This window comes from Neofelis nebulosa, chromosome 6 (genome assembly GCF_028018385.1).
Source record: "Neofelis nebulosa isolate mNeoNeb1 chromosome 6, mNeoNeb1.pri, whole genome shotgun sequence".
Classification (NCBI taxonomy): domain Eukaryota; kingdom Metazoa; phylum Chordata; class Mammalia; order Carnivora; family Felidae; genus Neofelis; species Neofelis nebulosa.
In genome coordinates, this window is record NC_080787.1 from 109,072,311 (window position 1) to 109,095,780 (window position 23,470).

Below are 23,470 nucleotides of genomic sequence, written 5' to 3' on the forward strand. Positions count from 1 at the left end.
CTATTTCAGGTAAATTACCACTTCTTATATAGCAGAATACATATTCATATTCTTTATTCCCTGGTGTAGATCTTAATCCTATCCCAATTAGACTCCATCCTCTACCCTATATTAAAGTGATCTTCCTAAAATGGGACTTTGAACCTGTCATCTTTCTGCCAGATGCTTTTATGACTTTCTTACCACAAAATAAAGACCTAAGTTCCTTATAAAAGAACTCCACAGATGCCTGGGTGGCTCAGTCGGTTAAGTATCTGACTCTTGATTTCGGTTCAGGTCATGAACTCATGGTTCATGACATCAAGCCCCTCATTGGGCTCCACACGGACAGTGTGGAGCCTGCTTCAGATTCTGTCCCTCTTCTCTTTCTCTGTCCCTCTTCTTCTTCTTCTTCTTCTTCTTCTTCTTCTTCTTCTTCTCTCTCTCTCTCTCTCTCTCTCTCTCTCTCTCTTTAAAAATAAATAAATAAACTTAAAAAAATAACTCCAGTCTATGGTATTCATTCATGATGTAATCTCTACATGCAAAAGAAGACTCCTCTCTAGTAATACCAAATGACTGTACTCCCCCTAGCATACCTTCTTGACACACTTCCTGCTGCTGCTCCTTGCTTTCCCCCTTTTTCTAGAACAGCTTTCTGACTTTCTTTGATTAGCTCTTACTCATCTTTCAAGACTCCCTCTAAACATCGTATCCCACATTTAGCTTTCTTTGAAGCTCTCTCATCATCCCCCAGGGTGGCTAAGCACCCCCTTCACTATCTTGTCACAGTGCCATCTGCACAGGACAATCATAGAAATCCCCACACTCAAATGATGATATCTGTATGTGACTGTCTTCCTGGATTTTGAACTCCTTGAGGTCAGAAATGATGCTTTGATCCTCCTTGTACTTTTGTATTTAGCATGTCACCTGGCTCACGGTAACTGCTCAAATGCTTGTTCAACTGAACTGAGCCCTGGAGGTGGGAAGATAAAGATACTTAGGGCAGAAGGAGGACCCATATGAAAAGGTCTGAGGAGAGGAGATAGAGGACACAATGAGCATGATATATGATGGGCTAATTTCAAATAGAAAAGAGACCTTTAACTATGTGTCTAAGAAGAAGGAGATAAAGATGGAGACAGATGGAGGTGATAAGGAATGAAGGCATTTCCAGGCAGAGGGTACTATTTTCTTTGTTAAAGAAGTGGTTGGACAGAGGGAGTGTTCAACCAAAAATTGGTGAACACGGTGGCAGTGAAGAAACACATAGAATATATTTGTTGGGAAACAAATGCACATTTTAAACACAGAGACCCTGGAGACATTTTATTCCAGAACATGCCATTTCTTAAGGACTCCTTCATATACTTGAAATTCTTTTTCGAGGCAAAGTTTTAGACATACTTGCAGCATTTTCTCTGCGTATGTGTGCAAATGCCTGTGCCTGAATATCCCTGCTTTCCTGCCAGGCTGCAGGCCTGCCACCGGAGCTGGGATTGGTCGCTGTGATGTTGCTGCTAGAGGAGTCCAGGGAAACGTGACTCATGGCAAGGCTGCTTGCGCTGTGGGAAGAGTAACTGTAAATCATCTTGAGAAAGGCAGATTTTGTGTTAGTCTCCTGCTTATAAAGAATAACATAACATTTGGGGAAGAATGTGCAACACAGGATCCCATAGTTCGATATTAAAATAACAATAATCTCCACAGCTGGTAAATATTTACCAAATGTGGTAGCATAGACGGGGACGAATGTGATCCAAGCTATGAAATAAATGAGCATGCCAAATGTTATGAATTTGGCCTCATTGTAATTCTCAGGTAGTTTCCTGCCTTTGAAGGCAAATACGAAGCAAATGAAGGCCAGGATGGCAATATAGCCCAGCATGATGCCAAATGCAAGGATGGATCCCTCCTCACATTCCAGGATAATGACTCTGGGCAAGGAGACATTCTCTTCCACAGCAGGTGCTGCAAAGATTAGCCAGATTGTGCAAATGGCAACCTGGATACCTGTGCAAGTGAAGATGATGGGGATCGGTTTATAGAGGCACTTCAGGAAGTTCTGCAACTTGGGGTCGAAGCTGAAGGCTAGCAGAATTTTCAGGGACTTCACCAAAATGCAGGAGATGCAGAGAGTGAAGCTCACACCAAAAAACGTCTGCCTGGTTTTACATGTGAAGTCTTGTGGTTCTCCAATGAAAAAGCCCGTGCTGGCAAAGTTGAGGAAATGACAGAGAAGGATCACATAGCAGACCACCAATCCCCCAGACGATTTCACAACAGGCGTGTTCAGGTTTCTTGTAAATATTATGCCAATGGCCAGAACAAACATGATTCCTAGTAGGGAGAGGGCCAGGAGCAGTATGGCCAAGGAGTCATTCCAACTGAGATACTCCACTTCCTTTTCAAAGCATGCTGTGCTCCTTACAGGGGCCCACTGAGTTTCGTTGTTACATAAAAGGCAGTGATCCATATCTAAAAGACAGAGATTCAGTTACATTGCAAACATTTAAGCCAGGTGATTGATTGTCCACAATGATGCTACAAATGAGACTCCTTCTTAGTAATAGTGCAGACGAGAAAAGGATACAGATAATTGTCACATTGGTTACTTATTAAAATAAAGCATGCACAGAACCCAAAAGAAGTTGAGAGAAAGTGTGAGGGTGAGGGAAGAGAAAGCAAAAAGCCCAGCTGGGCTGTGAGTCTTAAGGGAATCCATATACTCAAGATAGACGCCAGCCTCTTATGAACTTGCTATTATAGGTGGCAGTTCAGGGACTCTGTTAAGAAGGGCTTTGAAATATGGGTGCCTGGGTGGCTCGGTTGGTTAAGCATCCAACTTTGGTTTCAGCTCAGATAATGATCTCAGGGTTCATGAGATCAAGCCCCACGCCAGTCTCTGAGCTGACAGCACACAGCCTGCTTGGGATTCTCTCTCCCTCTGCCCCTCCCACTCTCAAAAATAAATTAATAAACTTAAAAAAAAAAAGAAGGGCTTTGGAATCAAATGTATCTCAAGTCCCTTTCTCTATCACTTATAATTCCCTTAATCTTGACTAAGTGAATTGAACTTTCTGAGTCTATTTTCAAATCTTTAAAAAAGAAAAAAAAAAAAAAAAAAAAGGCTCTGCCTCACTGGGGTGCTGCATTCAATGCCCAGAATAAATGTAAACTTCTTTGTGTGGAGTGTTACACATAGTAGACACTAAATGTAGTGAGAAATGCTATTATAAATAAAGCTGCAGTTCTTTTAAAAGCAGAGAAAATATGGCTGAGTCACCCTAAAAGTTCTCCAAAAGTGAGATAACACAGGATTGTAACCACTTCAGTTGATGAAAAATTAAAGTTTATTTTTTTTCTCTAGGAAGTCAGTAAACTTGTCAGTAAACATGTCAGTAAACTCACATGTGCAGTGATAAGCTTAAAACTGATTTTGGCTTATTCTGATGGCAGAGAAGGAAGAGTTGATATCAGAGTGGAGTCCCTGGGAGTGTGATTGCATTTGCTCTCCATTTTCACCCCTTAAAGGTGGCGTCCCCCGTATTGCCAAAAGGCGCTCCCTGGGCATCCATCTGAGAACACTCCACAGTGCCCATTCATTTTTATATAGGGCCTGCGTACCCTTCTTCATTAACCTCAAAGTCAGGTTGTGTTTCTGTTTATGAACTTCATTACCTCTCCAGCCTCTTCCTCTTTCCAAACCCTGTTTCCCTACAAGAGCGGTTCTTCTCTGTCCTCCCCTAACTGCCACTGCTACCGTGTGCCATTTTCTTCGCTTGTTTGCCAAACGTTTAATGGCCTTGTCTACGTACGAGAGCTGTGTGCTGGAGACAGAGAGAAAGACAGGAGATGATGTCTTTTCATATCACCCTAAATCCTTGCTTTTCCTCCAAAGGAAAAGCAGTCTTCAACACTTATTCTTGCCTTGGTTATCAAAAGACAGCCCAAATTGTATTTTGAAAACTCTTGTGTGTCTTTATGGGAAATAAATGCGACACACTCTTCCAGCGTTTTTATTTATCCCACTCGGCAGACAGTTGGTAGACATTGCCTGGAAAATCTCTCTCCCCCACAATTACCTAATTGTTTACACAGCAGAGCCCATCTCAGGTTAGGAGAAGCGGCATTTTTGTGAGATAGCCACAGAACAAGACTATTGGAACGTTTATATTGCGATACTTCTCCCCTCGGAGGCAGTGAGAAAAAAGAGTAAGCATCTGAGAGCTGCTCCAGTTCTCAGGTTCACAACTTTTATAGATGAGTAGGGATGCAACAATAAACAAGGGAATACGATGCTTTTAAAGTATGGATTTTGAAGTCAAAATTTGACTCCAGGGAAACTGCTGATTGCTCCTTTTAAGACCCTGAGGCTGCTGACCTTGTTCTTTACTTTGTATATTTTGCACTGATCTTGTGAAATTGTTAAAGACAGGTTAGGCAAATAATCAGTTAGTAGCAGCTCATCTTTGTTAATAGTTTATCCCCTTGTCTCACAGAAGGCTTTTTTTTTTTTTTTTTAGGCTTTACTGTTTGCTGCCTTTTGGTAGGAAAAATGAGATCTCCAGGGTATGCACACCCTTGGGTTTTTATCATGCTCAGTTTAGCTAATTCAACAATTATTTAATTATAGTTATTGTGCCCCAGTTACAAGACCAGCATGTCCATGTGGGGGATACACGGACAAAGATTGGTGGAGAAATCACGTTGTTTTGAAAGAGGCAAGAGAGGAAGTCTACTTGAGCAGATGACATCTTCCCTTGGAAGTGAAGTTACTTTTATGTCTCTATTAGGTATTGGTTGTGCATCTGCTGATATAATAGAGCAAATTCCAAGATAAAATGAAATTTTACTGGAATTTAATCTAGCAAGAGCATGAGATGCTTTTTTTTTTTTTAATGAAAATGTAAGCCAAAATAAGGTTCATGTAAAAAAAATAGTCAGCCTAGGAGAAATGTTTCTGGTGATTCACTGTACATGGTGTAGTGACTATAATTACCTGTCTGGTTACTGTAGTGATTTTCAGGACAGTTCACACATTCATAGCAGCAGATATGTTGACTTCTTGTAGTTTTCTTCATTTGCCCAGGACTGCACTCCTTGGAGCATTTAGACTGAATTTGCTGCAAAGTGAAAGAAGTTTCAAGTATATTTTTAAAAGATTTATTTTCTTAACTAACCTTGATTGATTTAAAGATACATTTACTAACTAGTATTTTGGTCTCTCCCTCTCTTGTTTTTAAAAAGCACAATAGAATTGTTTTGTCACCTGGAGGCATGTGAACAAGTTTAAAAAGCAGAAGATACTTCAGATAGTGAAGCTGCCTTAGGAAGAAGTACTTTTGTCACATTAATAACTTCTGAAAGCAAATAAGGGAAATTAGCTCTTTCAGAAAGTCCCTAGCAGAGGAACAAATGTGTAGTGATGGAACTAAAGAAGGAAGTCATGGCCTGGAAATTTCCAGTCTTGTGTTGTATAAAGAGTTCAACTATATATGAAAAATAGTAACTTAATGGACACTTTTATATTCTTTAGAGGAAGGTTATTAATCATGCTGTCCAAGGACTTTGTCCAGTCTAAGCTTAAAAACAAAAGAGTGGAAATTTTGAACTTAAAGCTATTAAAGTATTGGTGAAAAAGGTAACCCTAGATATATAAATAATATTTTAGGTTATAATTAGGCATGTCACAATGTAAATCATATGTAGCATTCTAATTTTACGGAGCGCTCAGTTTCCAATTTAACTAATAATTCTTTGTACTTCAGCTATGCTTTTTTTTTTTCCATTCACAGTCCCTTTCTCAAGCATAACTTGTGAAGTAAATCTGTTACTGTCTTACCTTTTGAGATACCAAAGCATAATGGGTAAATGAAGCTTTCTCTAAATTCTCTTAATAGCTATTCTTGAGCCAGGAACACAATCCAATGACTAAGCTAACTGGTCTTTTCTCTGGGAGATGAAAATGATCTGGCTGGGAAAGAAAAAGTAGCCAAGATTCAGTACCCCTGAGTCCACAATGGTGGTTTTCTTCTTCTCAACACAGTTATTCCTGATCTGGGCTGTCAGTAGGCAGGACATCATTGGGGGGTAAAGGAGAAATATTCTCTTCCCTTATCATAAGATACAGCAAAGACATTCTAAAGTCTGGTATTAATAACTTTGGGATAGCAAAAGATTTGGGATTATCTGATGTTTTGGACTTGAGCTAGGAGAAAGGAAGGTACATATGGAAGAGCAAGAAATCTTGTGGGGTTGGAAGAAGAGGCAAGGGGGAGGGGAAGGTAGTAGGAGATGAGGTCAGGTAGGTCCTGGTGGCAGGTCATGTAAGGTTTTTAAAGACATTGGCTTTTACCCTAAAAGAAACAGGATGTATGGGAGTGTTTTGAGTAGAGTATTATAGTTTATAAGATTACTCTGTCTGCTGCTTTAAGAATAGACCACAGTGAGTAAGAGTGGAAACAGAGAGCAGTTAGAAGACTACTGTCTTATTCTGGGTGACAGGTGATTGTAGCTTGGACTGGAGTAGTAGCAGTGGAGTAGAGAACAAAAGGTGGTAAGATTCTAGGCCCATTTTGAAAGTGAAACTTAGATTGGATATGAAGCATGACAAGGATTCCACCACGTTTTTCCACGAACAACTAAAAGGAAATTGCTATTTATTGAGATGAGGGTAGGTTTGGAAGCTCAGTTTTGGAGGTAATCAGTCAAGATGACTATTAGACTCCAAGGTAGAGATGTCAGTTGCACAGTTGTATATTTATGAGGATTGAACTTCAGAAGATAAAAAGCTGGGAGTCATCTGCCTTCTCTATTAATGAATGACATTATTTAAATCATGAGCCTGGATGAGATCACTAAGGCAAAGTGTAGACCCAGGAAAGGAGCAGTTCTGAGCTCTGGGTAAGCCAATATTTATAGGCAGCTGGAATGATAAGGAGCCAGCAAAGGAGACTAAGAAATAGTGGCCAGAGACAGAGGAAGAAAATCAAGGGACTGTGGTGTTGTGGGAACAATAAAGAGCATTTTACAGAGAGGAGAATAATTAATTACTAATAATTAGTGAGATGATTTTTGGATTTGTTAACATTGGTGAACTAGATAGAAAGAATTTTGATGGATTGGAAAGAGTTCAAAAGAATTATGGGAAGAGAGAAATTGGGGCCAGTGAATGTATTTAAATTTCTCAAGGAGTTTTGATGTCAAGAGAAATAGAGGAATGGGCAGTACATAGAAGGAGAAGTGGAGGATCAATGGAGTTTCGTTCTTTTTTTGGAACATGGAAGGAATAACAGCATATTTATATCACTATGTAGATAATGGAGAAGAGAAAATACTTGAGGATGTGGGAGAGAGTGGAGAATTGCCAGAGCAGTATCACAGAGTAAGTGGTAAAGAGTTGGGATCCAGAGATCAAGGGAGGAGCTGACCTTGGCCAGGAGCAGACAGCCCATCCATAGTGCTGGATGGAAGACAGATGTGGTGGCAGGGGAACACTGCTGTTCTCTTTTGAGTGTTTCACTTTTGTTAGTGACATAGGAAGAAAAGTCACCTAAAAGTGAAGATGGGGAAGATGTGTTGGATCAGAAAAGGGAATAAAAATTATGAAATAGCTATCTAGGAAGGTAGGTGAGGTAATGGACTAAGTAAGGTAATAGTCTGATTGCCCAACAGCGCTAAGGGCCCACTGGAAGTTAGAGGTCATGACTTTGAAGTGAGAACAGTCAACAAGGTGCTTTTGGCTTTGTTTTTGTTTTGCCAAGTTCAAGTTCAGCTACATGGGGGCTCTACTGATTAGGCAAAGAGTTGAGTTTAACCAGGATTATGCTCTAGTCAAATGAGTATGATAAAGAGAGCATGTACAAGGGGTGACACACAAGTTGACCATAGCATTTAAGGAGGGAAGATGGGGACAGTAAACAGGCAGTAGGATCACTGGAGGTCCTGGTGGGGTCAAGGACTTTTGCAATTGAGGTACTAATTTGATTTGAATGCTATAAGCAGCCTACCGCAAAATTACCTTAAGATTTCTGAACTCATTTTTTGTTTCTTGGTCTGTGATGACGAAGACATCATTCTTCAGATCATATTGTGCTATCTTGGTGATAGTCAGGTGACCATCAATCTCCTTCCAGAGCACAACATCATATCCAGTATTCATATCCCCATGAGCATCAAAATGAAATGAATTCCCTTCATCAGTGAATGTCACATTTTTTAGTGCATCAAGTAACTATAAAATAGAAAATAGAAATAAACATGAATAGAAATATGCATCCATTATATCCCAATTATAACACTGCCTTATATGGAATATCACTTAAAAGTAGAAAAAGGACATTCTGGATCAGTGAGTATGGTAACTAGTTGAGAAGGTTCTTAACTATCTGGCAACAATTTGACAATTCTAGCCTTATTTCTGCCAAAGTCTTGTTCTGTGAATCTGAGAAAGCAAGTTAATGTTTATGGAGAGTAGCTTCTCTAGCTTATAAAATTGGAATATGAGGATCTTCATTTTTTCACGTTGCACAATTTCAGGATAGGTCCTCTGGGGCAGTTGCCTGGGCTCTAATACAGGTTCTATATCTCATTAGCGATGTGGTCTTGACACTTCAATTTCTCTCTAGGTCCAGGTTCCCCATCTGTATACCTTATAGGGTTATTGTAAGGATTATATGTAATTAAGCATATAAGGAGTTTATCCCAGTATTAGGGACAGATTAAGATTAGTAAAGGGTATATTAATATCTGTTAACACTATTAGTTAGCTAATAAGGACATTGTGCAAATAAATTAAAATATTTTGAGTCTATTAATTATGTCACCTGACGTTCATATATTACTTGATAATACTCAGAAGTGTGATATCCTTCTTCTCCATAACAACTCAATGAAACAACTGAACAGAGATCATCTTCCTTCTTTCTTAGGTGAGCACCATCAGAAAAGGGGTAAGTGGACTTAATCTGAGGGCACACATTTTGACTTTCAGGTCTTTCCATTGCACCTAACAATATTTTAATTCAAGTCCTCCATATTGTATTTTCCATCTGACTCAAAAGCAGTTATCGATGTGTCATCTGGAGCTACCGGAGGCAGGAAAATTCATTCTTTCCTTCTAGTCACAGTTGGATCCTTGGCCAAGCCTGAGTGGGTAATCCAAACCAGTAGGTGTTATGCTCACCATCCGCAAAATGAAGGCTAAGGGGACAGACATACAAACATGGGACAGTCCAGTGACAACAGCACCCTGTTCTCAGGACATCTCCCACCAGAGAGGTTTAGTTCGGGGTATAAGGTACTGCCAGTACCTGCCTTCTAAATACATCCTTTGTTACTCATTTGGTTGGAGGTACGGATATTATTATCTTCAGAGGTTTTTAAATCTGTTTCAGTGATTGAGTATAAAGTGACCTTTCCAATGTAATTCACAAAATGATTTTTTTTTTAATTTCAGAGGAAAGAAATGCAATGAAAAATTACTTGTCTTGTTACCGAGTTCGTACATGAGAACTTGTATGTAAAACAGCTAGGACAGGAAATGTTTTACTGACAAATGAGGCAGCTGTATTGAGATTGTGCTGCAGAGGAAGATCGCTGTTCTGGGAGAGAGAAAAACACTGCTCCGCCATTAACTTGATATATAATCACGGCTAAGTAAATACCCTTTCTGGACACACTGGGCCTACTCATCTAAGTCTATGATGTTATGTGGTTCTTGTTGAGTGCAAAATCTGGAATGAGGCAGAAATTATTCTATTCGAATAGAATTATTCTTCTATTCCTTATCAGTTCATCTTTTATGAATGTTTCTTTCCTTCAATTTTTGTTTTGGTCAATAGACTATAAGAAAATCAAGCTATATTTTAAGGTAAATATATTAGTCACGATAGGCAGGTCAGTGACCAAATGTCACGTTAGTAAAATATCTGAGTATGTGTATTAATTTTATTATATGTTTCCACAGATTTCTTAGTTCTCTTAATGAATGTAAAATAGTATTACTTTAAAGAAACAGGATATCAGAGGCATCTGCCTCTTGGTTTCGGCTCAGGTCATGATCTCACAGTTCATGAGTTCCAGCCTGGTACTGGGCTCTGAGCTGACAGTGCAGAGCCTGCTTAGGATTCTCTCTCTTCCTCTCTCTCTGCCCCTCCTCCACTCTCTCTGTGTCTCAAAATAAATAGACTTAAAGGAGCAGGATATCAGATTTAACATGGTGGAATTAACCAACAAAAGCTTTTTCTAGCAATTGCCTGGAAGAAAAAATATGAAGGGAACAAAAATAAAAGAGGAAGTAAGGACCCACTGTCAGTGTTTCCATCTCCACCTGTGTATTGATTTTTTTTTTCTGTTCTCTCCTTAAGCAATACACACATAAACCCCAGTAACTCGGTTCTTTAGGAAGCATATCCTTTTCCTCTTTTGAGTTTGAACTATAATTTCTACTTGTTTTTTTCCTGCACTTAATTAGGTTTTCAGGCACATATACATTCTGTAAATAGGAATATGGTGTAAATAGGTGTATGAAGTACCTAAGCCAACATAACTATGCTTGTTCTCACAGGAGAGAGGGTGGAGGCAAACAAAACAGTGCATTCGTTACCTGTTAATTAAAACACAACGTTTGCTCTGGATTAAGGTAAATTTTGAACATTAGTGCTCTGGTTACTAAGCTCTTAAAGGCTTTTTCCAGCACTTATTTATTTATTTTCCATGGAGACTCTGAAAGTCACTATAAATTGACACCATTAAACAGTAAGATTTGCGTTTCCATGATTATATAACTCACCCTGTGTATGGCAATGACCTGTTTTTGAGAACACAAAGCCAGGGGGCCACACCAACTAAGCTGTTGTTGGTAATGCTGTTTTCCATTTCCCTGACTGCTGCAGTGTCCACATCTTCCTAAGAAAGCTGTGCTTGTGGGTGAATTAGAGAGAGCAGAGGAAGCAGCCTTGCATCTCTGTCTGGTGCCCAACCCATGTCTTTTTCTTCTGTGAAATTTTCTGTACCGTAGCGGAAAGCACCCTGGACTAAGGCTGGGATAGTCTCACTGCTAACTGTGTGGGGAACCGTGGGCCAGACCCTCACTGTGGAGGCCCCGTCCGTCTCTAAACTGCCACAAGTCTCCATCACTGGTAACATTTCCTCTTGCCACTTTAAGATGGAGTGTAAGAGGGGTGCCTGGGTGGCTCAGTCGGTTGGGCGTCCGACTTCAGCTCAGGTCATGATCTCGCTGTCCGTGAGTTCGAGCCCCACGTCAGGCTCTGTGCTGACAGCTGAGAGCCTGGAGCCTGTTTCAGATTCTGTGTCTCCCTCTCTTTCTGACCTTCCCCCATTCATGCTCTGTCTCTTTCTGTCTCAAAAATGAATAAACGTTAAAAAAAATTTTTTAAAAAAGATGGAGTGTAAGAAACACAAACCTGTGGACCTACCAGAATATTATAGAGGTTAGAGATCATATATGTCAATGCCTGGTATAGTCGCCCTCAAAAATTGTTAGTTATTGTTTTCCTTATCACTTCAAAATCACTCTCTTCTCAGCACACATTTCTTCCGTTGCTACACCTGAATGTCTCATAAGTTCTTCGAATTCAACATCTCCAAAACAGAATGCTTAATACTTCTCCTCGCCACCAAACCTCTACTTTTTTATGTTTCCTTCTCAACAAAGTCATCAAATGTCCAAATGTGGAATCACTTGCAGCATCTTTGCTTCTCTTTGCATCTTTTACACCCAGTCTATCTACAGATGCTCTTCATTCTTCCTCTTACACAACCGTGTATGCATCTCCATCCTCACTGTCACACACAGTGCTTGTAGTACTTATACCTGGAGTATAAGCCATCCTTATTTCGTGACTGGATTACCAAATTGATCCTTCTGCCTCTAGGCTTGTGTCCCTCTGAGCAGTGCACACCACAGTGGAAATGAAATGCTACTTCTGCAGTGAAAAGCAGATCAGAACACTGTCCTGTCTCAAAATAGATTTAATTGGCTCGCTTTGCTCTATCAAGTCCAAACCTTTAAACATAGTTTGCAGCCTTTCTATTGAAACAATGGTCCCTGGACCACCAGTATCAACATCACCTGAGAGACTGTTAGAAGTGCAGACTCTCAGGTATCCCCCCACAGAATTAGCAGATACACGATATGAGATTCCCAGGCCATTCAACTGCAAATCAAAATTTGAGATGCTCTGATTCATTAGACCCTGATGTTGGATCCTTCCTCTACTTTCATTTACCTGTAGTTTCCACAAGAAACTTCAATTCTGTGACACTACTTACCCCTGAAGATGCCGTACTTACCCTCCCTTCTCAGATCTTGCTGAAGTATTTGTGTCCTAACTCCTACCCATCCATCATATTCTCCAGAGATGTATGGTCTTTGGAGAATGTTTTCTGAATTGCTAATACTGGATTGGTTGCCTCAGTTAAGTGCTTCGCTGCCATTTTGTGCCCCTATGAAACATAGTAATGCATCATTCTGCATTGTAATCAACTCCTTAATTGGTTGGTTGTACACACCAGTGGACAGATGACTCCTTCAGGAAGAGAATTGTCTTGTTTTCCCTAATATTTTCAACACTCAACATTGGACTGGAGCATTGAGACATCCAATAAATGTTTGCTAAATATATGTACACATGGGAAGTTTGACTATAAGTCTGTCATCTCACATGCATCACTTACTACTTTCTATATCATCATAAGTAAAGGAAAACAAACAAACAAAAAACCAAAATCACTGTTTACAACAAGGAGGTGGTATCCTCATGCACATCTGAGAAACATCAAAACTGTATTGAAGTAAAACAATCCTGACTGTGCTTTTCCCGAATACTTCTCATAGGTGTCTCCAAATGTGGAGCCAAAGTAAGAACTATCCCCAAATATTGGGGAAAACTCCTTTAAAGTTATTTGAATATAAAATTATCTAGAAAGTAATATTTAGATATTAGTGAATCTTACCAGGGGACAAAATAATCTTTAGGAATGTGTCTTTGATTAGTGACCCTAGATATTGCTGATCTTTTAAATTTGAAGTCTAGGAGATTTCTTCATAAAAATTATTTGCATTGTTTGTCCTACTGAATCTGGCACAGATGTGGTTCACTCACGTTGTGATCAAAAGAGCAAGTCACTCACATGTTCTTCCTTTCCAGTCTATTTCCTGTTTGGTTTCTAGGTAACCAGGCTCCCAGAGGGAATAAAGAATAACCCCAGGCTCCTACTGTTTAAACAAAACATTTTAGAAGACTCTGCTTAGATTATACTTTCCCAAGTCTTTTCCTCAGAATGTTTGAGATTCATTCCTGTTTTAAAATACTTTCCCAGATCTTTAGTGGATAAATAGTCCTTGCTATTTTTATCTATCCTTCCTTAGAGGCTCCTTATGTCTCCTCCCCTTTATCCTGCCTCTAGGATTGTCTAATTTCTATTACTCTTTCTCAAACTCTCATTCTTAAAATTTCATGTAGTGGTTTCATTATTGTGGTCAACTTCATTTGTAGTTTTTATCAATCCCTGATTTAAGTTTTATATTACAAAGAGTATGCTTTCAAACAGACATCTTAAAATAGCTAGACATATATATATATATATATATATATATATATATATATATATATATATAATTTTTTTTTAGATAGTTTCAACTTAAAAAATCGTAATCTCGGGGCGCCTGGGTGGCTCAGTCGGTTAAGCGTCTGACTTCGGCTCAGGTCGTGATCTCGCGGTCCGTGAGTTCGAGCCCCGCGTCAGGCTCTGTGCTGACAGCTCAGAACCTGGAGCCTGCTTCTGATTCTGTGTCTCCCTCGCTCTCTGACCCTCCCCCCATTCATGCTCTGTCTCTCTCTGTCTCAAAAATAAACGTTAAAAAAAATTAAAAACAAAAAGGCCAAAACAAAACAAAAATCCTAATCTCTAGTCTTACCTCCTTATTAGTTTTTTTGCCTTCCATTTACAAGATCAAAACTAGTTTTAAAATGAGAAATTTAAAATACCCTATACCATCACATGATCCACCTAAATGTAAGCGGATGACCTTAGACCTTGGAGCTTGTGTTTGGGACTGTTAAAAGTAAAATTGACAAAAGTAGAAATAGTCTGCCCTGCATACTCACGTATATGGTAACACTTGAGTCTTACTTCCTTTCACCTTCTTTTCCCTTACACATTTATAATAAATATATTTTCGGGACATGATTCTGCACCAAAACAGACAAGTTTGGCTTTGAGTACACAGTATTGAGAAATCTGTTTTTAATGAGTAAAATTTATCATCATATAAGGCAACAATTTGCTTTCAAATGTCTTGTTTATCAGCATTTAAAAAGCACAATGGAAAATTTTTACTAAAAAGAGCCACATTAAGCTTTAATTTGAGTTTCTACAAACTAATCAAAGAGAAGAAATGAAAAGACGCCTTTTACTGACAATTAGTGGTTCATTTCAACCGGAGATATCATAGGAATTGTTATGATTTATCTAACAATGTTCATTTGAAAAGACTGGAGTCCTAAGGAGGCTGTTCTAAGTAAAAGTCATAACTGGAGGCTTTAAACCAACAAAAACCAACTATAAACCAACAAAATCCTATGGAAAACAGAGGGCATGGAGGCAGAAGATCCAGACAAGAGTAATATTTCTAGTGCTTCTAGCTTTAGTTTTTTGACTGATAATATTTAGTGATAATAAAAATGACCGTTAAACATGCCTGGTCTTGTGTTGTCAAGAACACTAAAAGAGATAATTCATATGAAGCACTGAAAAACTACAAGATCAGATACAAATCCATATACTCACAAAAAATAATACTACCAACTGGATCTTCTTGGAAAATAAAAGAGCACTACTTTAGTGGGTCAGAGTAGTAAAGGTAAAATAACAACTCTATTATCCTCAAGAACAAAGAGCTAATGAGAGAAATGCATGTTATTTGAACACTTAATGTATCTACCTTCAAAAGGAATACGATTAAGACAGTTAATATAAATACTTGAAAATTAAAGCAAGGAAAGGAAGGATGGTAGGGGAATTTTCTTGAATGTATGAGTTAGTACCTCCCATGGTTGAAAGGCGTTGGGGTTCTGACAGTCGCGAGCTTGGCAGAGATCCCGAATGGCATAACCAAGAGCAAGTACTGCAAGCTGGATACTGTGAACAAGGCCTGGCTCAGTATAATCCCACAGGAAATCATTTCTCAGGGAGAAGTTCCTTTCTATATCCTTGTCAACCTTGTAGGCCAAAGTCCCCTGAGAATGGTTGGAAATGCACTGACTCAAATCACTGTCCTTGACATATGCACAAGCAGACAAGAGTGTGGCATATTCATTTAAGACCTTGTTATTATCACTGGGAAATATATGCAGATTTTGAAGAAAGGAATGGAAGGAAGACATATTCCCTCTTCTAAAGGTAAACCCTACAACTTTGCCAATCCTTTTTACATTAGGAATGGTTGTAATCTTGGTGGCCGTTGACCAGTTATCACTAGCAATCCATATCTTATTTATATTCCTTTCTAGAGCTTTACTGAAGAGATTGAAAACATGGAATTGCCTCAGGAATACCACAATGACATTAACCTGGGCTTCTGCTATGATTTTCTCAAGTGTCTCATTGATCCTGACTTCGATGGTATTATCTGAGAGGAAGGCTGGGAGAACTTCTTTGAAAGCTATGCACACATTATTTGCTGTGGTCTGAACTGCGAAAGTGTTGAGGGCCATTCGTCCGTAGTCATCATCTGTGGCTATGATGCCAATCCAGTTCCATCCAGACTTCTCAATCAGGTGGGCCATTGCTTTAGTTTGATAGAAGTCACTGGGCACAGTCCGTAAAAATGAAGGAAAGCGAATTTTGTCACTTAGGATTTCTGCAGTTGATTCATAACTCACCTGGAAATTGACAGAATCTTTTAGTTATGGTGCTGATGAACTCCAGCTGGATGTTCATACTGGGTGTTCCCCTCTCATTTCTGTGAATTTCTGTAATCTTTTCCTAAATTCTCTGGTCTTTTATATTCTTCCCCTTCAATGAACTTCTGCTTTAGAAACAGTGTAAATCATGACATTTAGTAATTGTGTGCCGACTCTTTAGAGTCATCGTTCTTCAGTCATTTCTATTGTGTATAGTACAAGCTCTCTGAAGGTTCAGGCTCTATCTTATGCTTCCATCTACACTTCTATATCCATCTATGTCTATCTTATATCTCGGGCCAAGGCCAATAGTGGATATTATTTAAATACTTAGAGATAAATATAGGAAAAATGCAGCTAGTCAAATAAACAGAATGCATTTTTAGGACACCTGGTATGTTCAACATTTTGTCTAATTGACAACTTCGATGATTTTTATTCTAGGTGAAATAAGTCAACCAGCCAAATAATCATCTAGTCTAGGGGCCAGCACACTTTTTTCTGCAAAGGACCAGGTATAAAGTATTTTAAGCTTCGTTGATCACATATGGTCTCTGTCATATCTTTTTTTGTTACAACCTTTCAAAAAATTGTAAACACCCTTCTTGATAGCTCAAGAGCCACATTTGATCTACATGCTATAGTTTTCTGACCTCTGGTCTACTCAAATAGCATTTTGAGATACCTACCTAATGTGTACAGAGTTTTGCTTTATTTACAGTTCTGGTGATTTTATTCTAGGGAGAATTACTACCTTCCACAGCTGCAAATGCACTGTGTCACTTGCTGAGTCTTTTTTTTTTTTCTATTACTTATAGCAGCCACCTGGTATGGTGGAAAGTCAGTAGGCTTTAGAGTCAGACAAACTGTCAGAATTCTGACTTCAATAAATTTGGGGAAGTTAATTAATATTTCTTTACGTGTGAAATGATAGGATTCTTTTGAAGATTAAAGGAGAAAATTGAAATGGTTATTAGCACACAGTAGACAGTAACTAAACTTTAGTTTCCTGACATTGCTATGCTGGCCTCCATTTTGTACCTGGCATTGCTGTGCTCATCTGTATTTTGAGACCTGGGTTTCTGTAAAATCAGTGTCCCCTGCAGTGAGCCCCGTTTCCTTTTGTGTTGTCTGTCATGGAAATTACCTTTTTATATGAAATAATCATTGTTAAAAATAATGTACTTTTCTCATAGCATTATACATAGTCTAGACAATTTGAGCCAAAGCCTTATCTCTGAGATATTTAGGGGAATCATTCTGGGTTTTTTTTCATTATGGATATAAATTTTTTTTTATCAACTTTACTAGGCTATATAATGGAACTCTCAGAGTCTTTCATGGATACAAGATCTTATTTACTCTAACTCCAGAAAGTTATATATTTTAAATTCTTATGCACATTTAATATATGATTTATATTTTTCTATCTGTTCACTTCTATCAGATGGCCATTTCCTGATAATCTGATTGTAATTATTTTTGCTTTCTAACTGTTGGCTTCTAATCTTCTTTGAGCCTAGAAAGCAGTGACCTAGTGAGTTACAGAGCAATGTATTGAGAGTGAAAGCCAAGGCGACTTGCTTGACGCTGAGTAATATGCAGGACCTTGGTGAAGGGCTTTCAGAGGGCTTTTTGCTTACTTCTTGATTATTTATTGGCTTGCATTACAAGGAGATATATAGTTCCATAGTCTCTGCTAAAAGCTTCCCACCATACTCAGAAGAAAATGCAAATCCTACTACAGCTTACAAGGTGCTGAATGACCAGCCCTTGCTTATCTCTGCAAATGCACTTCTTACTGCACTCCTTTCTATACAACTGATCTAGCTATACTGATCTTTTGTTATTCTTTGGACATTTCAACTTTGGACTTACTGCTTTCCCAGCATAGATATTGTCCTGCCCTCCTTGTCTTCCCTTGGCTGTCCTTTCTCATTCAAGTTTCAGGAAGTCTTCCCTGACCTCCATGTCCGTTTACTTCTCAGTCTCCTCATAGCACCCAACTGGTGTTATTTCAGAAACAAGGCAGCTGAGGCCCTCAGAGATTTCCATCTTATCCGAATCTCACTGTAAACTATCAGAAACTACACTTGGCAGGTGGAGGGGCGACTATAGTCCCTTAGTGCTCTATCCACTATACTCTCCGTAATAGGGCACATACCTTTCTTTAACTGAAGAAAGAGAAGGTTAAAGTAAGATCAACTCCCCAGCTAGTTTCCTGGGTTACCCTGATCCCCTCATAATAAGGAATATGATCAAAACCAACCGAGGATAAAACAAAACCCACCTGTGGCATAAGCTGTAAATTCAACATCCTGGAGACAGCCATGGTTATTTCTGAGTAGCCAGCACCTATGACAGCCTTAACCCTTGGCATGTAGCTGGAATAGTCACATTTAAACTCCATGATTTCTCTGGAGCTGTTGAACTTAGAAAGAAACCTCAGAGCAGCTGCCATTGCCACTGTGACTTCTGTACAAGTGTCATAGATTTCATACCCCAGTTTGATTCCAGATAATAGTGTTGAATTATTGATCATCTCAATGCTGTGAATCATGGCAAGAGTTTGAAGAAAAATTGATATTTCAAACCTGTTGAGAAACAAACTTTTTAAAGCAATCAGAATAGAATTCTTCTCTAGACATGATGGTAACTCATTTGATTCACATCTCTGCCTTATAATAGACAATTTCGGGATCAGCGAGGCTCAATTCTTAAAGGGCCTAAATTTTATTTTAAAAGAGTTCTTGATGGAAACTTTTCTAAATGGTATATAGTTTCTCAAATGGAGTCTGTGGAATAGAATTTAACTTGTTTCTGATTAATTTGGGGATCATTTGAATACTCAGTTTAGTATTCTGCAGTATGGAGATATGTCTGATTTTTGCTCCTTTTTGTAGTTAGATGTCACCATTTTATCACCGTCCAAGTATCTGCTCCTTAGACTCACTAGCCCACTGTCTTTTTTTAATATAATCTGTTGTGATTGGAAACCAGTTTAATAAGACCTTCAGAATTATATATAAAATAGACTGTATAAGCTGAATAGCTTTCTCCTAGATAAATGCACTATTTAAGTTCTGAAATATAGCTGTTTACTCTTTCAGTGGATTTTCCCAGTTGACTTCTTGATTTGCGATTACTTCAGAGGACTGAGTTGCTTGATTACTGCTTTGCTGTTAAGTTTATGTCATCCACCACTGTATACAAAAGGTTACAAACAGTATCCAATATATAGTAAAGATTCAATTTTTTAATAATTAAAGGAGAATATTATTATTTATTTTAATCCCAGTATAGTTAACATACAGTGTTATATTAATTTCAGGTATACAATGTAGTGATTCAACAATTCTATACATTAGTCAGCTCATCAAAATAAATGTACTCTTGGGGCACTTGCGTGGCTCAGTTTGTTAAGAGTCAGACTCTTGATCTCATCTCAGGTCATGATCTCACGGTTCATGGGATCAAGCCCCATGTAGGACTCTGCACTGACCGTGTGGAGCCTGCTTGGGATTCTCTCTCTCCCTCTCTCTCTGCCCCTCCCCTACTCTTACACACACTTTCTCTCTCTCTCTCTCTCTCTCTCTCTCCCTGTCTCTCTCAAAAAAAGATAAGTGTACACTTAATTCTTTCAACTTATTCAACTGTCTCCCAACGCACCTTCCCTCTGATAGCCATTAGTTTGTTCTCTACAGTTGAGTCTATATTTTGGTCTGTCTCTATTTTTCTTTTGTTCATTTGTTTTGTTTCCTTTTTTTTAAAGTTTATTTATTTATTTTGAGAGAGAGAATGTGCTCTCACATGAGCAGGGGAGGGGCAGAGAGCGAGGGAGAAAGAGAATCCCAAGCAGGCTCCACCCTCAGCATGGAGCTGGACAGGGGGCTCAATTTCACCACTAGAAAGAAGATCATGACTTGAGCCATTACCAAGAGTCAAATGCTTAACCGACTGAGACACACAGGCATCCCTTGTTTGTTTTGTTTCTTAAATGAATGAAATCCTACAGTATTTGTCTTTCTCTGACTGATATACTTCGCTTAGCATTATAGTCCCTAGACTCATCCATGCTGTTGCAAATGGCAAGATTTTATTCCTTTTTTATAGATGAAAAGTATTCCACATATATGTATATATACATGTTTATATACCATGTCTTCTTTATCCATTCATAGAGGACAATATTATTGTTCAGGGTTTTGATATTTTTAACTTTTCTTTTAATTCACTGAGTTACGATAAAGTATTTGAATGATACTATTTGTCATTGTAGACTATCTAAAAGCAAAGTGTGGCAAATCAGCATTAAGTTTTTAATTTGAAAAAAGAAGCAAAAAAGAGAGAAAAGGTAAAATAATGAATTGTAACAAAAATAATGAATTGTATGACAATATGTATAAGATTGCAGGGTCCCCACATGCTAGCTCCATGAAAGTCTAAACTTCTTTGGTGTATTCACTTCAGTATCCCAACACCTAGAATAGGGCCTCATTAATGTAGGCACTTAATATATAGCTGTTTGGAGCACCTAGGTGGCTCAGTTGGTTAAACGTCTAACTACTGATTTCAACTCTGGTCATGATCTCACAGTTCATGAGATCGAGCCCTTGTCAGTCTCTGCTCTGACAGTGTGGAGCCTGCTTGGGGTTCTCTGTCTCCCTCTCTCTCTGCTCCCCACAACCCCCCTCCCCCCCCAAAATAAATAAATAAATAAATAAATAAATATTTTAAAAAATATATATGTATAGACCTGTTTCATGCTAAATGAATACTGTTTCTTTCAGGGATTGTCAATAAGGTGAAAAGATATTCGATTCAGTAATTTTTTTAGAATATATTTTCTTATTAGATCAATGATTTTTTTAGTATTTTTTATCCTTAATTGTTAGCCTATAATTGCAGGTCTGCAGTCATTTTTTGAGTACCGATTTAGTGCTCTGAGAATCTTCATTAATTATTTTGAGGTGTTCACTGGTATTCCTGATAATCAACATTTAAGAAAACAGTAGCTCAAAGTGCCCAACTTCTAGGGAGAATGCCAGGAAGGAATCTTAGTGTGATGTGGGACCACATTTTATCTGACAGCATTCTTAGAGCACTTGGTAAATATGTTCTGATAAAGAAAGAAAAAAGGGGGGGGAGTGGGAAAGGAGGTTAAATTTACATACAAGAACATCAAGATAGAAGTAAGATTTCAGAGTTGGAAAAAAGCATGTTGATCAGATTGCCATAGCAACAGAAGCTGATGCTGCCCATGTCCCTAGAAGTTATCTGGGAACTTATTTTACAAAAGAGAAAATTGGAAACTGTGACTCAAAGAATTTAAGTGATTTGCCCAAGTCTACAAAATGAGTTTGTCCCCAGACTGAAGTTAGAATTCAAATATCCTGCTGTCCTTAAAGAAAATCCATTTGTAACATCCTCTGCCCAGCTTTACTTTTCCCTAGTACACGGTGCCACATGTCTTTTTTATAGCCAAGCTTTCAGCCGATAGTGTTCATCAAAGAAGAAGGAACACTAAGTTGAAGTAGGATCCTAATTTATCATAAGAGAATTAGATTATTTCAAGAATGAAATGAATGCAGCACTGACAAAAATGCTGGTGTAGAGAGATTTTAAATGTCGCCTATTTTAAACAAAGAACTAAATAAACAACAGATCTATGTTTAAAACAAAATGCATATTGTAGATGATATAAACATAAGTAATACATAATAGAAATAATGTAATGTAAATTAATATATGTTAATTTTAATATATTTTATATTATATAATTATATAATATAATGTTAATATATAATTATATTACATTATAATATTAATATTATATAATCATATAATATAATACTAATATAATATAATTTTAATATATAATAAACATACATATATTTATAGTATGTTTATAATATGCTTATGAACATTATTTATAATATAAATATAAATGTGCTCTGTATGCTTGCAGTGGACAGGCTACAGTGTCTCCAGATGTTTTTCTCAAGTGCCTTCAGGGATTTTTTTAAGGCAAAATCCAAATAGATATATTAATGGAAAGCATTTATTGCCTCTGCACTTGGAGGTCGACTATACATATAGTGCTGATATATTTCTCTTTTAAGGAAGGATCGCATGACTATATGTAACTTAAAAATATATTAGTGTAAATTTTATTAAAATAATTTAAATGTTAATACAAGTAAATGTTTACATGCCTTAATCTCAGTGTAATCTTGAAATTTAAATGTGTTCTCTGAGGCTTTACTCACCCAACACACTTCTGGATTTCTGGTCGTCTGGGATAGTCTTCTGAGGACAGCATTTTTTCATGAATGGCAAATAAACCTCCAATTATGACATGCCCTGGAGAAGTGGCAGCCACGAAGTCGTCAGGGGTTTGGCAAGTCTGGGAAGTAGCAAGAGGAATCACAAAACAGGTAATTGGTATAATCAACAGTGCCATGCTTCTCTCTCATTTGTTCAGTTCATGTGAGTTCTTAGGAATCATTAAGCTCACAGAGTGCCAACAACATGGTTCCTATTTCACCTGTAAACACCATGTAAGGTATAGGGCAGTGTCAAAGGCTGGAAACATTCAGTTTTCAGATGCTTGATGATAGTCAAAACAATTCTTCACCAAGAAGAACATATCGGACTCTAACACTCCATTGTTGGAGATGTATGCTAGCAGCAACGCTAGGAAAAACATTATAGAATTAGAAACACAGGTCCTCGCTGGGATAGCACTCTTGCTTCACTGATATGTCAAGGGCTTTGGGTCATGTTGGCATTTCTTTTGAAGTAGAATATAGAATCTTCAAGAGGCAGCAGTAAGGGAAAGTGTTCCCCCTTCAGGAATGGACAGTTTTACATTTCCAAAGGTATCACATTCAAGTCACAAAAGCTTCAGCGTAGTTTATAAACTTTATTTTTCCAGAAAATCTCTATTTTTAAAAAATGAAATTCAGTTAGTTTTAGGTATTTCGCACTTCCAGTTTACATGTGTTGGAAATAGTTTTGGTGGTAATGGTCAAAACTAAAATTGGGGTGCCTAGGTGGCTCAGTCGGTTAAGTGTCCCAACTTCCGCTCAGGCCATGATCTCATGGCTTGTGAGTTCAAGCCCCGCCCAGGCTCTGTGCTGACATATCAGAGCCTGGAACCTGCTTCGGATCCTGTGTCTCCCTCTCTCTCTGCCCCTCCTTAGCTCACACTGCCTCTCTCTCTCAAAAATAAATAAACATTAAAAAATTTTAAAAAACCCTAAAATTGAGATATAACTTACCTGATACAGTGTTTGGCTTTGAACAAGAAAGGTCTGTTATAGATCATTGACATTGCCACAGTGTGTGGATTTTATTTTTATAAATTTGGAACAAATTTTAGTCTACATGTTCTTAAATGCTTAGGAATATGAACTAACTGATTTACTGGATATCTCTTGGAACTTAACAGAGGATAGACAAACCTCAGCAACTTAGGCACCATTAAGAAAAAGTTAAAAATTTTTAACTTTACTTTCTAAAATCAATCTTTTTCAAACATTGGATTAAGAAGG

The 23,470-nt window shown here is 38.1% G+C and overlaps 1 protein-coding gene across 1 annotated transcript; it reads right to left on the bottom strand.

The window, feature by feature from the left end:
• Window positions 1-450: 450 nt before the first annotated feature.
• On the bottom strand, window positions 451-22,395 carry GPRC6A (G protein-coupled receptor class C group 6 member A). Its single transcript, XM_058735069.1, has 6 exons — window positions 22,184-22,395; window positions 18,205-18,508; window positions 15,057-15,893; window positions 8,006-8,218; window positions 4,985-5,108; window positions 451-2,460 (listed from the first exon to the last, which is right to left on the bottom strand). Exons 1-6 carry the CDS (start codon window positions 22,375-22,377, stop codon window positions 1,346-1,348), a joined length of 2,787 nt encoding a protein of 928 aa, XP_058591052.1. The 5' UTR covers window positions 22,378-22,395; the 3' UTR covers window positions 451-1,345.
• Window positions 22,396-23,470: the final 1,075 nt, after the last annotated feature.